The 16,825-nt window shown below is 36.0% G+C and overlaps 1 protein-coding gene across 1 annotated transcript in view; it reads left to right on the top strand.

The window, feature by feature from the left end:
• Positions 1-16,387: 16,387 nt before the first annotated feature.
• CM1 (chorismate mutase 1) overlaps positions 16,388-16,825 on the top strand; it is a 1,761-nt gene continuing 1,323 nt past the window's right edge. The window contains exons 1-2 of the mRNA XM_078992775.1: positions 16,388-16,613; positions 16,791-16,825. The exon at positions 16,791-16,825 is cut by the window's right edge and continues 188 nt beyond it. Of these exons, the coding sequence (XP_078848901.1) occupies positions 16,429-16,613; positions 16,791-16,825 (220 nt within the window). The 5' untranslated portion in view covers positions 16,388-16,428. The remainder of the gene's footprint in view (positions 16,614-16,790) is intronic.

Here is a 16,825-nt window from a genome sequence, read left to right as displayed (position 1 = left end):
TATGTTTCTAAGGCGAAGGTAACCCAAAAGGACCATGATACTATCAAATCAAGTAAATACCAATTATAGTTATGGTCTTAGACACCTAATCTAACAAAGCATAGTCAGATTCACAACACTTTTCATATCTCTCAATTTTGGAAGTGTTTGGTTGATGATTATGCAGTGGTTCCATTGGAGGACATCCAGGTGGATGATCTCCTGAATTATCTAGAGAGAGAACGGTGGTGATCCTTGATAGGAGGATGAAGACTCTGTGAAACAAGGTTGTGGATCTCATGAAGATATAGTGGCAGCACTGAAAGGGTTCAGAATGGATGTGGGAGCCAAAGGACAAGATAAGAGAGCATTACCCCAAATTATGTGAGGTGGCGGACTTCGAGGACGAAGTCTAATTCAATTGGAGGAGAGTGGCAACGCCCGGATCTTAAGGTACTTTATTTGTAATTGAAATTATCATTTTTACAGTTTCCACGACATGGTGGAGGCACCACCACAATATGGCGAGGTGAGAAGGATTTGCGTGTTTTTTTAAGCCACCACGACATGGCAGTATTGGCCACGATGTGGTGAACGGCTGATATGAAAACCTTATTTTTCCGGGTTTGCTCCCTATTTAAAGGAATGAGGAGCCTAGGGTTTGTTCGTCCTCAGCCTCCATCAGCCCCCCTCAATCCTTAAAGAAAACCCTAATCACTTTCCTCCATTATTGAGCTAGTTTTTGTGTTCCTTGAATCTAAAGAAGGAAGAAGGAGGAAGAATGAAGCAAAGATCAAGCAAGAAAGTCTCTATTCTTCGCCTTGGAACTCTTCTAGACCTTTGTAATTGTCCAAGACTCGATTTTTATCATGCTAGGTTGTTAGTGTTGGATTAGGTGTCTAATCCCATAACTATAATTGTTATATACTTGACCCGAGAGTAGCATGGTCCATTTGGGTTGCATATCACCAGGACAATTTGATAAGATGGACTTTTGAGAAGAGGTGATTTATGATTTGTTAATATATTATAATTTCTAATCTATTAATATGAAATCATATTATTTAATTAGTATTAATAAAAAATTAATTTGGAATTAATTTCGTGATCAAAAGTGACTAATTAAGTATAAGGGATTGATTTGGTAAAACATCCATTCTTATGGTGTGGGCCAATGATCCATGATTCCTTAGGTTGGGCTAACCCTATGTGACACCCATGGATGATCCATGGAGGTTTAAATCCATGGAGCCTAAGGAATATGGAAGGCCATACACATTAGAGTTCACATGGTGTAACACTATATAAGAAGCCTTATAGCATCCAAAATGACACACTAGTGTTCTTGGAGATCATTGAGCCTAATTCCGTGTTAGGATATTCTCTCAAAAGTCATCCTTTGTCTTTGGTGTGTTGTGATTCCATTTGAGGCATTCATACTATTGGTGCTGAGTTCTTAAAGGCCAAACACAACAAGCTCTACAAGCTACATAAAGAAGTAAACTCCTAACTAGTATTTTATGTTGTTTATGACATTTGTATGCTAGTTGTAGGCTTAATGATTTGGAAACAATGTTGCATGTATAATTAGAGAAAACATAGATCGAAAGAATTTAGAGTCGTATGTGCACCATAGGATGTTGTAGTATACTAAAACCTAACACTGGTATCAGAGCCATGGATTGTTTTCTTTTATATTTGATGCAATGTGTTAATTTTCAAAGCTAAAAATTGTTGTCTGATAGCCCTACTCGACGAGTCAATTCTTGTACTCGACGAGTCCATTCTTGTACTCGACGAGTAGGTTGAAGTTTGCCTTAGACTCATCGAGTCCAGTATGGGGTCGACGAGTTGCCTGTCCAGACATCAGTTTTTCGAGTTTTTGGTCTGTTTTGGATTAGAATCATTACTACAAAATGTTTTAGTTCATAAAATCTGATTTTGTTGATATGATAATGATGATCTCATCTAAATAAAAGATAATTGTCAAAATTTCATGATTTTTATTAGTTTATATTATTAGGCTAATTTTTTGAAATTTGTTTGATATGAATTACCTTAACTTATGAGTTTAATTAGATCATAGGCAAATTGTTTGACTTTGTTAGTTGGAATTTATGATCTAATTGTCTGTAACATCCCAAAAACACAGTATGAAAATTTCGTTTAATTTAATGATAAAACCATAGTCAATAAACCTCATATAGAAATCATAAGCAATGTATCTCAAAATATTATAACAACTGTCAAATATATCAGAGTATAAACATCCCAGGCTGAACAAATGGTGTGTGCACTGCAATCTTCCCGAGCTCCTCTTTTGAAAACTGAGTACCTGAAACCAAAACTGAAACTGTAAGCACGAAGCTTAGTGAGCTCCCCCAAACTACCACATACCATACAATAACATATAAACACATGTTGGGCCTTGCCCACTACATTGGGACGAAGCCCGAAAACTGCATCGGACCGAAGTCCGGAACTGACTGGGAACTTGTCCCCTGCATCGGACCGAAGTCCGGAACTACCTGCATCGGACCGAAGTTCGGAACTGACTGGGACCTTGTCCCCTGCATCGAACCGAAGTCCGGGACTAACTGCATCGGACCAAAGTCCGGAACTAACTGCATCAGACCGAAGTCCAGAACTGACTGGGCATAGCATAGCATAGCATAACAAAAACACATATCAAATAGCATAACACACATGATCATAAACTCATATACTGCATACTACGTCAGGCCGTAGCCCATAACACTTAACACATAAATCCTGTCTGAGCCACGAAGGCATCAAACAAACTAACAACTGCATCGGACCAAAATCCGGAAACTATTGCTACTAAACGGGTCGGCATTGTGGCCTTAGACCCGTTCCTACTGGAAGGAAACTCACCTCACACTGCTGAAGTCCCGCAGACACAATCCCACACTGCTGAAGTCCCGCAGACTCCACCCCAGCTGCTGGCTGACAGATTCCCGAACTGTCAACACCAAATAACACCCAATTAATAATTGGGTTCTAACACATAACTAAAAATACATGCTTTGGATAATTACTACATTACCCCTAGCTTGGCTTACCCAAGCCCAAGGCCCAATCCATAGGCCCAAAGTAAACTAGGGATCAAAGTCCATCATATGGCCCAATTGATCAGTCCAGTCCAACATGTATCATTCTAGGGCCCAATATCATACAACCATCTAGGCCCCAACTATGGCCCAATTTTCCCAATTGGGCCCAAGTCTCTACATGGTCTTGCGTTAGCCTAACCACTTATTCTTGGTCCAATATCTCATAATCATAAAGGCTCATATATAGCCTAACTCAAGGTCCAAACAATAATTAGGGTTTCTTATAGGAAATGCTGATTAGGGTTAAGTATTCCTACTTAACCCATTAAAGACTTAATTCATTAAGTCCATCACTCCACTCGGTCAAACATACGGTGTGGTTGGATCTAATTCATAATTCAACTCCAATGATCCAAAAATGCGAGTCCTGGCAATTCTAAAACTAGCACATCCATATAATAATAAATAAAGTTATTGATAATCCAAATTATAGATCTCAATATATATATATATATATATATATATATATATATATATATATATATATATATATATATATATTTCGTGAATAATATTCATTTCATTAATCACCAGGGGATAGCATCGACTCATGAATTTAAAAGACTCTGATAATTTGATAATACCTCATTTACTAATTATGCCCCTTCATAGAATAATCCTTTTAACCCGATAGCCAAACTTCGCATAACCCAAAACATGCCACCAGCCGACTACATAACATGATACATACTAACCCCTTAAAAGCCCAGCGAGAGTCCAATCATACCTATCTTCCAGGTTGCACAATAGAGCATCCATCAGTGGTTGCCGAATCCTCCTTCATCAGAAAGGCAAGCTCCACAACCAAGTTAAGAATCACGCAGACGTACACCCTAACTGTTATCGATTCATCTCATTCTTTATGGATATCGAAGACTAGCAACTCACCTTCTCCCTTACGGATGTTGCTGGAGGTCCCAAGACAGTCGCCGGAAAAAAGTTAGGCCAAGAAAACGGGATTAGAACCCGTCAATCAATTTCTCTCTAATCAAAGTCACCAAAGCTAGATAAGAAATCGGAGGATGAAATGAGTCTTACATACCTTCATTGCTCTGTAGAACATACAGAATTCGCTGAAGGCCCACGCAATGCCAGTGAACGATGCAATCATCGGGAACACCTCCCCACCTAGTTCACGGTGTCGATCAGATTTGGAGCTGAAGGAATGATCCCATTCTCGCTAAAATATCCCCACCTCCTTGTCTCACATAACGCTCCAGTAAGAGTTCCGACTGGCGAAGAAACCCAACAATGGCAGCTCCGTCCTCACAGTTCTTCTTTCACAACATTCACTCACAGCTTCGATGTCTCCCACCCTCTCTCGCCGCCAGTGAACATACATATTCTTCATTCCATCTAAGGGTTTATTCTTTATATAACCCGATGATACAGATGAAGCCACAAAAAAAACAGGAGACGGCTCCCTCCCACACACTCTGTCGCTAATCAAGGGGACCAGATGCTTAATTTTTTTACAGATAGGCATAAATAGTCCCTGATGTTAGGTCGCCTACATGATTCACCCTTTCACCTTCAATTCAATTTAAACTAAGATCTATAATTTACCCAAACAGTCCTCCGCTTTGAGAATCTTTTGCAAAACAAATCCAGAAATTACCTCTTAATTCCCAAGATCTCAATTACGACATATTCAGTCCTTCCTTCTCAAATCATTACCATCCAAAACCCCATTTTACTCTTTAGTTCTTGCTGCCCATAATTTATTACCACTAAAATCCAATTATTACCATAAAGATCCCAAATTTTCCGAATTTACGTCATTTAGCTCCTTAGGACAAACACTGATAACTTATTACGGATTTAGGGTCTCTATTCGTTTATTAATTTTATCCATTTAATTATTTAACAGATGGGGTGTTACATTGTCTTTGGTGAAATCCATAACTTGTCATCAAGTTATGGAAAATGAAAGGTCTCATTTTTAAATGTCATCTTAAATGGTTTTATGTCTTCCATAACTTGTCCTCAAGTTATGGAACTTGAAGAGTCTTTTACATAAATGTTTTTATAAACTCCATGACATGTTCTCAAGTTATGGAATTTCAAAAGTCTTTTCATAAAACCTATATTAAACTCCTAAGTTATGGATACCAAAAGTTTTTGAATAGTTCAAAACTTTCCCTCAAGTTTTGGAATTTGTAAATGCAAAGTCTTACTTTGAAACATTTAGTTCCAAACCCTAGAGTTTTAAAAGTTAAAATTCAATCATTATACTATTATAATATTATAGGTTTAATATTTATATATGTATAAGAATAAAGTCAGTCTTACCGTTAGTAGGCCTCACTCACGAAGCAGGTATATAAGGGGGGGGGGTATAAGTATACTGCCTATAAAATGACACTTTAATGGGTGTCCACTCTCAAACACCACTTCCTTGACTGGTGGATGGTCGTTAACCAAACGGGTTTGACAGGACATTTAAATGTATAACGAAATACTAAGTAACTAAACACTTATAAATTCCCAATCCTAGTTACTTAGGAAAAGGTAAATTTGGTGCTAACCCATGAAATTGCACTTTGCACCTTGTTAAGGCGTTAGTGGAGTGTGTGTGGTTAATCGGCACACTAATTTGGGACTGACAGTGTATGGAAAAGGGTAAATTGATGCTAATCATAGATCAATGGAGCGTGTATGGTTAACCGACACATTGATTAGGTGGTTGTAATATTGAGTGTAGCAAGCTAATTTGCATGGTTATTCACACCTTGTTTGTGATCCTCGGCATCTAGTCACAAACTTGAAGGGCACAATCAGGATTTAAACATGCCATTGAAAAGTTCAATGAATCTCAACGGATCTAGGAATTTCAATCCATTTAAAACCTAATGATCAGTTTCGTCTTTCATGGTGGAAATTGGTAAATCGTCATTTACCTACCTTCAAATATTTTGCATTCGGATTACAACATCCCTAATCCGAATTATAAAATATTGTGTTGGTTCCTAGCCTTAATATTTCATTCCGGTGTTATATTAAGGACTTAGGTCAACTAACTTGAATTAATCCCATTGTAGATGTCTAGTTTAGACAACTATGGTCTCCCCAAATCTCTTGGAACAAGTTTTCCTCTTGAAGATGATGTTTCACAATTGGATCGTGGAAGTGGAAATCATACTTCACTTCCTCCAGCTCCTCTGATTATTCTCCCTAACCCACAAGTTCAAAGACTTGAAAAGTTCAAGGTCACTCAAGCCCTATTGGATAACAAACACAAGGATGGAAAGTCTGTGTGTGCACATGTCTCTGATATTAAGTCATACATTGACAGGCTGCGAATGTTGGGTGTCGTGTTCCTAAGGAAGTTGGCTATTGACTGGGTTCTTCAGTCACTTCCTGAGTCATATAGTGAGTTTGTTAAAGACAACTATGTGACAAATCACAACATGACCCTTATTGATCTTACTTATTTGCTGATTGCTGCTAAATCAACAAAGATTTGACGCAATGGTCAAGAAAATTTGACTAGAAGATCTACCTCTCAAGCTGACATGGGCAATGACATGGATATCCCAAAACTGATTTCTTCTCCTAAAGGAAAGGAATTGGCCATGATAAAAGTTTTGATCATAAGGGAAAGGCCAAATCTGAGATTATTCCATATGCTATTCCCAATGAGCCTGTTTGTTTCTATTGCCAAGGAAAGGGACATTGGAATCGAAACTGCCCTGACTACCTGAGAACTTTAGTCAGATTGTATGGTTCTGCTTCAGGTAAGTCCACTATCTAACTCTATTAAGTTCCTAATTGTTGATTCTTAATACATGATGTGACAAGGTTGCATTTTGATGTTTTGTAGGATCATGCAAAAGGAAGGAAGCTTAAAGGAAGAGTATACTGAATCTGGTCGCGAAGATGGATTTCAATCGTGTAACACCGTAAATTTCCAAAACAATTTTTCGCATTTATAAAAAACATAATTCATTTGTAAATCATAAAACACCATTGTTTGAAACTCAATGTATAACATATAACAATATCCCAAGATCTCGTATCATAAAAATCATGTGTGTGTACTGATCAAGCCGGTGCCTTCCTGCGATCTTCACTAGTACCTGAAACACATAACACAAAACATTGTAAGCACAAAGCTTAGCAAGTTCCCCAAAATACCACATATAACACATATTAGCCACTTGAGGCTATAACTCTGTGGGTCCGTGCACCCAAACTCTGTGAACCCTCAAGTTCTAACTCTACAAGCATGCACATCATAAATCACATAGAAGAATGCAGTACAACAAACAATATATATAAAGCATTGTATCACATAACTCTATTTACCTACTCAAGGTAAAGTATAGTGAGAAGACTCACCTCGCGTAACTTGGCAACTCGTAAATCCCTGAAATCACTAGTGCTCGATCTCTCGAGCTATAGTCCTCCTATAACACAATACATATCTAATTAACACTTTCCCAACTATGGTTGACTAACCCTATCAAGTCAACACCGGTCAACTCTGGTCAATGGTCAATGGTCAACCCCAACTCGCCGAGTCTGGCGTGGACTCGCCGAGTCCCTACGAGGACCCCATTTCCTATGAGTCCCTTCCAACTCACTGAGTCACTCACCCAACTCGGTTACTCAACCCCTGGTTCGAAATCTATGAACAACCCGCACCAACTCGTCGAGTCTGCCAATGGACTCGGCGAGTGCATTCCATGCACAACCCCAAACGTCCTTCTAAGGTCAGATCTGTTCCACTAATTCATAGATCTAGTCCTTCTAAGCTTATTTATCACGTAAAGTTCATGTATTAGTGCTCATATCACACCTAATGACTCATAAATGGTGTTTTCACCTCAAACACAAAGATCCCAAACCAAAACCTCCATTCATAAAAATCTTGGACAAAGGGACACTCTGGACCTCCAAGGGTCCAGATCCAGAACCTAACTCGCTTAAGGGACCAAATGGGCACTAGATCTAGCCACAAAAGGGCTCAATAAACCCTAAATAACATGAACATCACCTCAACAAAAAAGGGTTCGAAAATGCTACCTTAAATGTGATGTTCTGGACCTCTTCAGGAAGTTGTTCCTCTTGCTTCCTCTTGGCTAAAACTTCCTTTCCCTTGCTAGAAAACACCTCCAAGGTTGATAATGGCTCCTTCTCTCACTCCAAACGCTCAAGTGCACTAGGGTTTCGCTCTGGGGGCTGGTGAGCACAAATGACGGCCATAAGGCCCTTTAAATAGGACCCAAACCCGAGAAATTAGGTTTTCATTAAACAACACTGACTCGTTGAGTCCACCAATGCGACTCGTCGAGTCCGGTCATTAATCCGGATGAGAAATCGCGTCTCTACTCGGCGAGTCTATGCACCGACTCGCCAAGTTTTTCCTCAAAACTCAAAATAAAAAGAATAAATATAATACCTAAAATTTTGGAAGTTACAAATCGCATGGTTCAATGATCGGATTTTTGAGCTGCTGCTTAAGAGTTGTGATAGATTGCTTTGTAATAAATAAAAAATTTTGCATTTGTAATTGCATTGTAAGTAAAAGTTTTTTGCATTTTATAAATAAATAAAATTTTATTTTATTTTATTTTATTATATCTCCTTGCAATGACATTTGTGAAAATTGATGTTTGTATGTTTCTATTTTAGCAATATGAATTTGATTCTTTCATTTGTGGTGGTGTCAAAATTTACCAAATAAGGAAAGATTCTCATCACCCAAGTTTCAGTTGGATAGAAACTTAGAATCATGTAACTTGTAGTGTGTGATGAATGAGAACCCTTATCTTTGGTAAATTAAGACTAATTCCTAATTCATATATATATGTGAGTCAAGTGAAGGACTAAGGGATCGGGTACACTGGGTGTGTGCTAGTCAGGTCCACCTCCAAGAACGATAAGACTATTTTTCATGATTTACTAAAGTTTGGTAAATATGGTTATGCTTACAAGTTCAAGTATAATTTTGAACATTAGAAAAGTTTCAATGTAAGACAAAACGAATAAGAAGAATCAAATTAGCCAGAAAGATAAAAGTTTCTCCAATCTGAAAAGATGGGAGAGTACTTTAGTATCATGGTTCAATTGATCCTCTAAGGTCATCTTAGTGCATTTTCTATGACTAAGAAGAGGAATCGTGAATTTTTGGAATGGTTAAATCAAAAAGTTGAATCATACTTCGTTCCAAATCAAGTATTAGTGTCATACTCCAAGATTGAGTCTTGAGTGACATAATCTTAAGAAAAGTTTATAAAACTTATCAAATGTAGAGTAAAATGTTTTCTACTCTTGTACATTTGAAAGTGGTAAGTTGTGATGTTTTGGAAAAAACAAAGATCAACTAAGGCCAATTATGTGAATTGTTAGTCTTGATTAGAATACGCGCTAACTCTTGAATATTTGTTTGTCAAGGATTGGTTCTTAACAAGAGGGTCTTATATGTCAAAAGGTCAGTGGGAGTCTTAAAGATCTTAACAAGTTTCAAGAACTAATCAAGAATAAAACCTATTGTTAATCATTAGCACACAACTTGAGGTTGTAACCTATCGTGTCGACATATTCTTGTTTCAATGCCCATTCCAGTTAAAGTTGACTATGCATTTGAGTTATGAAAGTTCTCAATTGGTTACATAACAACCTGGAAGCAATGGTAGGCCCTTGTGCTGCCAAGTGGCAAAAAATTAAGATTGAACAAGATCAGTCCATAGGGTTTGGATTTTTCACTAACCTTTTCTTGTGATTATGGTTTTGAAAAATTCACATGGATAGGAACACATACACTATAAAATCTAAGTGTCATAAGGTTTCTCTCCATTTCATGAAAATGATTGTGAGGAAACGCTTTCACTAAGTAGATTCTAAGGAGATAGCAGTTGTGGTACTTGCACTCTCAAATTCGATTATGATTACAACATCCCTCTTTATAGTTCGAATTGTAAGAAATGGAAAAAGGTCTAAACATTTGAGACTTATTGTTATAAGTTCTAAAATTATTTAGACACACATGTGTAATATCTAAGGAAAGGTGTATGAGTTTGAGAAGCTTAGATAAAGTCTTATCGAATCATCTCGTATTAGAAATCTGAACTTTGGAAGGAAGTCAGTAAGTATTGATTTCTAGAAGTCTAACTAAATTCTAAAAACATGTCAACGCTAGTGGAAGCATAAGTGTTATGTTAGTAAGATAATAATTATTACGCTAGTGGGAGCATAATTATTATGGTAAGTGTTGCAAGTTAGCAATGTTAATTATAGAAAACAAAAGTTTCAATCTACAAAGATGCAGGATTTGAAAAGTTGTTTTGCTATAATTAAGGGAGAGGGATTCATACTTCAATTCATTTCAAATCTAAAAGCTTAGATTGTGAGATTTTAATATTAATTGCGTATTCAAAATTCGTTTATAATTACGACATCCCTCTTCATAATTCGAATTATGAGAACATGGCAAATAGAAATATTTTAGCAAAAGATTGGTCAAGTATCATGTGTTTATGTTAGACATCATGAATCGTGTTTAATATGCTTCAGATATAGGATCGATTACATGTGCTATAATATTTATTTGTTCTAAAATTTCCAAATGCCTAGGGCATTAAGAGGGAAAAGGAAGGTTCGATAAGGATTGGTCGCTTGTAGTTAGAAGTATAAAAAAGGATGGACCATATTGACATATTCTAAAAAGATGCAACTCTTGTTCAGAAGTGATAGTCAAAATGGGAATATGGAAATATTTCCATAAGTGGAAGCTATTCTTTAAATCTGTGTAAGATTAGAAAACTTAATGCAAGAAGGATGTTCAAAGGAATGTACTTTGAATTTGAGACTTCGTTTCCATGGAATTGCTCTTCGTTGGAATGCTTTGTAATGTTTGTTGCCAAGTCTCTGTGACTTTTGTGCATAGTCATTACAAGAGGATCATTTCATATAAGTTTAGAATCTAACATATTACAGTAAATGAAAAGAGTTTAGTAATCTTACATTTACAATAAGGATTTGGAATTGTGAAATGAACATCATTGAAATGTTGTCAATTGATCTATTTCACAAAGTAAGGATCATAGATAAACATAGTGTGCATGCTTGGAGCATGGGACATCTATTTTTTTAATTCAAGTATTAAGTTAATTATTCGAAACATTATATAATGAATAATGAGTAATCAATATGGCACTCAAAAGTTTTGGGGCCATATAGGACTAGTATTATTCTTGTGTTTCACTTTGCATGTTTTGACTTCTCGAATAACTAGGTTATTCAAACCATCCACAGTCGATCATACTTTGGAAGTAGCTATTGAGGCAAGACTATCATGAATGAGTTTGTAGTTTGTCTAGGTGTTTTAAACATAGTTGTAGTGTTCATGAGTAATCCTGGAATAAGATTTGAGTATTGGATTCAACCCACATCATCTGAATCACTTCATGGATTTTATCACGAGTGATTGTGAGATGATAATATCTTATATTCTTGAAACCAAGACATGTGAGTTGTAGTTTACACGTCGGTTGCACATTGACGTATGTAAACGCACCAGTAACTTAGTGTTATAAAACATATTATTGTGTGTAACTTGATGAGTAAGTACAAGCAAGCATTTGAGTCGAAGTTTATCCATTCCCTTTTACCCAATGAGGGATAAAAGAGATATATGTGGTCTCCTCAATGATTTAATGATGACACCCCTAAGTGCTTGGCCAAGCCTGAACTGATTTGGTTTGTTCAATTAGTCGGTCTTCATAAATCGGAAATCAGGAAACAACATATGGACAAAGAGAATGATTATAATCCATGTCTCACTCCATATGATATCTAGAATGGAGGAATATATGATCCCTTATCTAATGGACGCGTCATTGACCAGGTCAGAGTTTGATAACGACTTTTAAGAGCTACAATTGCTAGTCAGGTTGTAGATTCATACTTTCAATAATAGTTATTAGATTTATCCAAATGGGAGACTGTTGGATTAGGTGTCTAAGCCCATAACTATAACTGGTACGTACTTGACCCGAGAGTAGCATGGTCTATTTGAGTTGCATTTCACCAGGACAATTTGATAGGATGGACTTTTGAGAAGAGGTTATTTATGATTTGTTAATTTATTATAAGTTCTAATATATTAATATGAAATCATATTATTTAATTAGTATTGATCAAGAATTATCAAAAGAGACTAATTAAATATAAGGAGTTGATTTGGTAAATCATGCATTCTTATGGTGTGGGCCAATGATCCATGATTCCTTAGGTTGGGCTAAACCTATGTGACAACTCATGGATGATCCATGGAGGTTTAAACCTATGGAGCCTAAGGAATATGGAAGGTCACACACATTAGGGTTTACATGGTGTAACCCTAATCTTTCCGCACTATATAAGAAGTCCCTTTGCATCCAAAATGACACACTAGTGTTCTTGGAGGTCATTAAGCCAATTTTGGTGTTAGGATATTCTCTCAAAAGTCATCATTTGTCCTAGGTGTGTTGTGATTCCATTTGAGGCATTCATACTATTGGTGATAAGTTCTTAAAGGCCAAACACAACAAGTTCTACAAGCTACATAAAAAGGTAAACTCCTAACTAGTATTTTATGTTGTTTATGACATTTGTATGCTAGTTGTAGGCTTAATGCTTTGGAAACAATGTTGCATGTATAATTAGAGAAAACATAGATCCAAAGCATTTAGGGTTGTATGTGCACCATAGGATGTTGTAGTATACTAAAACCTAACAGTTAGATCTTGAGTTTTGTCCCATAAACTTCTTGTTCTTATTTGTTGAGATGATGAGATCTCAAAAAGTTTGCAACTTTATGAATCTCTAGGGCATTTGGTATAGTTTGTGACTTGGATATGGAGTTTGGTTGAGTTTTCAATCCATGCATGGGATTTAGGGCATAAAACCCTTATTTTGACCTAATATGAATTCAAGACATGCATTGGACATGCATGTCTATAAAGCATCAACTTCTAGGTTAGTTTTGGTGTTATAAACACTATAGGAGAAGATAGACTTCATATTTAAAGGAATAAATGCTTAACGATTAAGTTCATGCCTTATGGATCCTAGGGTTTGATTTTTGGTCCTTAGGGGCAAAATTAGAAACATTATCCTTCTAGATCATGTTTTTAGTGAGATCTGAGCTTTGTAGCTCGAGAGGTTGAAGAAAACATCTTAATCAATTAAGTTGTTTGGAACCCTGTTTCCATAACGTGGTGTCAGGTCACCACACTGTGGCGACTGGGGGTCAGATCGTCTGTTTTGTCCTTTAGGGACCATGACATGGTGAAGGACCATCACGACGTGGCAAGTCAATGAAGTATCATGATTTTTAAAGTGTAAAGAAAGTTCTTTTTGGTTTTGAAAATTAGAGAGTGTCACAAGAAGAGGATAATCGACACCCGATTTACAAGCTCTCGAACCACTAGTTGATACCCTGCACCTTCCTTCCATCACTGGATCTGATTCCAACACTCAAATAAACTAACGATAATAAGCGGGTTGATTCCTCCCATATAAATCATCGAGTCCCGAAACCCGATTGAAGCACCAACATCTAGAAATCTAGTTGAAAGCATTAGGCATTAGTAACAAAGTAAGGGATGTTCTCTTTCGTCTTCGGTATGATGGAAACTCAATTAAAGCATCAAATTCGGAAACCATCTATTTTTGGGATTTTTCATGATTCAATTCCAATGGGGGTGAATTTTGGATTTTGTTTATGGATCATTTTTGGTGGGATCCAACATATATGAAATTAAGAATGAGAACTTACTAGTCTCCATATATAGGTTAGCGACATCATTCAAGTTTTTTACCTTACTCATAATTCTAACAGTAAGTTCGGGAACATCAGTCTCTTCTTTCATATCAAGAGCTTTGAAACTCTTCATTCAATCAGTATTCATTTCTCAAACTATATATCACATTATACATACACCAAAGTTCACAGATTAATCGAAGGAATAATCGAATTTCCCAAAGTGAGTAACCAAAAATAGGGTTTCTCCAACAATCTTGATGATAATGCAATAATAGAGTGAACTGTGGGAAATATTGGTGTTTAGATTTTAGAGAAACTGAGTTATCAGATTTGATTTTCATGGAAGGTGTGATGTTAATTAGAAAAGAGGATGATCAAAGCAACCAATACAAAGAAAATGAAAGTGAGAGCAACATCTCGTGGTGTCGTTCGAGCTTCAAAGAGGGGTAAAAAGAAATTATAAAAGAAAATGAACTTTTATAATTTTTAAAAATATTTTAATATTTTTTTAATCTAGAAATGATAAATAAACAAAAGTAAATTAAAAAAGAATTTATTAAGGGCAAAATAATATTTTTATGTCCGTAGGGATGAAGTGTGAAACTTTTAATGATATGCGCGACGGTCCGAGTTAATTTTTGAAAATATAGATTATACATGCTTTTTAGCACCTGCGCGAGAAACGATTCGTGTAATTTACCATTGAATTTTCTTTATAGAATCATAACTTATGTGATTAAAACTTATAAACTACAAGGCAAAGTTTTTTCTATATCATTTGATTATGCATTGAATAACAACGTTGAAGGTGTAAAAAAACTGTCAAGCAAATGCTTTGAAGGTCAAAAAAAACTGTCAAGCAAATGCTTTGTGATATTTTTATTATATTAACGTTTGATATCATAAATATATTAAGTTTTGTATCGATGTGAATGCCTTTTTCTTAGGTCCGAACTGAGATATACCTACTCGATGGAACTGCACTTGTAACATGTTTGAATGTGGTTTACATCAAAAAGATACTTTAAAATATTTCATGACAACCTTGTGGAACGTAATCGAATTATGCCTTATCCAAAATCGAGTTGATATACTCTCCAACTTAATTGTTTCCAAAAATGCTTGGAGTTTTAAAAAAATGCAGCTGTTTTTGAGTCACAAATTTATTATCCTCCAAGTCGTTTAACTTTAAATCAAATATTTTTAATGTGTTTGAAAAAAAAAAAAAATGAGATTGAAATGTGGAGTGACATGTTTGAAAATGGTGAAACCAATGAAGGGCAAGTTTATGAAATATTTCAAAAGTATGCTTCCCATTATAAATTGTGTCGCGGTTTTGAACATGACTATAAATGTTGGCTGGGTTGATTATATCATTTCTTATTCTTATGATTTGGGTTTATTAGAAAAATATTAAGATTATGATTCAAAAGAAATATCAAATTTTAATAAAGTTTTTCAAAATTTGTCTAATGTTTTATTTAACAAAATACGATTCAACAAACATTCATGACATGATGCGAAATTTAGGGACATCTGGATCTGCTTTTCATGATAATAGCTAAACAATTTGACACTATAATACTTTCAGAAATGAAAATATCAAACAAGTTCGGTCTAGCACTCCTAGTAGCCAACTTGAAAGGTATATTGGATCCGACTTTTTGGTACATATAAATATAGAGTTTGAGAATTTTGATATTTTGCCTGTGTGTAAAAATACGGAATCCTAATTTCCGATTCTAGCCGCTATGGTCCGTAATGTATTAACCGTTCAAACTTCTACAATAGCTTTGGAATTTGTTTTTCGTGTTAGTGGCCTTGTTATATAATCTAGAAGAACAAAACTTACCACTTTGCCGTTGGAAGTATGCATATGCTTCAAAGACTACTTAGCTGGCGTTGAATGAATATAAAATGGTTACGAGTTGTTGAGGGTTAAACGAGAAATAGTGATGGGAATATAAATACCATTTATCTTATAGAAACTTGCATATGAATCAAAATTACGCGACATGAAGGATGATGATTAAATCCAAACAATAAAAGGACGACTAATCAAAACAAAAAAGCACTATGTTTAATGTTTTTATGTTTGAATAGGTATTATTTTAATGTTTTATCTATATTTATGAAAAAAAAAAAAAAAAAAAAAAAAAGCCTTATGCCTCATGTAGTAATGCTTTCGGAGTTTACTCACTGCCACATTAATTATTTATTTTTGATGTCTCCTTGGGCCAAATACAAAAGCATACGCTTTTTCCGAACCGGTTTGGCCTGTTTTTCAATTTAATGGGCTATCGTTACCAGAGAAGAGCAATTATAAACAACAAAACAGAGTGAAAATATTTTCAATTTGGCCTGTTTTTTCCGAACCGGTTTCCCCTAAACCGGTGTCAAGTCAATCCGATTTCTATAGGCATGATTATCTTCCGGTTTGAAATCGAACCGGTTTTGACTTGTTTGACTCGATCCCATCCGATTTGGGGCACTGCCACTTCTACCACCAACCCCTTTTTGTTTTTCTTTATATGTGATTCACTTCTTCATTGTTTACTTTCCATGGAGGCTACGCTACTCAGAATCCCCTTTTCTCCTGCCATCTCCGCTACATCTTTGTCAAAATCTTGTAAACCGATCACTCCATTTCGTCCTCCAATGTGGAAGAACTGGAACTTGCAGATACCCAATTCAGGGGTTTCGAAGAATGGTGTTCAATCCGTTCAAGCATCCGCGACTTCATTTGGGTAAATTATCTTCAATTGGTCTGCAAATTTCTCGGAATTTAATCGATTCGAACTCTTTCATTGGCATATCTTGTAATTTCGTCATAGATTTTTTAGGGTTCTATCCAATCCCACCTCGATCACATTCCAATACTTTTCAGAGAACAATATTTCATATGTTCATTTGTTTCCTTATAGATCAAAGACTGAAACACGAGTAGACGAGAGTGAAA

Source organism: Lactuca saligna, chromosome 4 (assembly GCF_052625555.1).
Source record: "Lactuca saligna cultivar CGN05327 chromosome 4, ASM5262555v1, whole genome shotgun sequence".
NCBI lineage: Eukaryota > Viridiplantae > Streptophyta > Magnoliopsida > Asterales > Asteraceae > Lactuca > Lactuca saligna.
The sequence above is the reverse complement of the archived record's forward strand: the minus strand, read 5'-3'. Positions and strand labels throughout refer to the sequence as shown.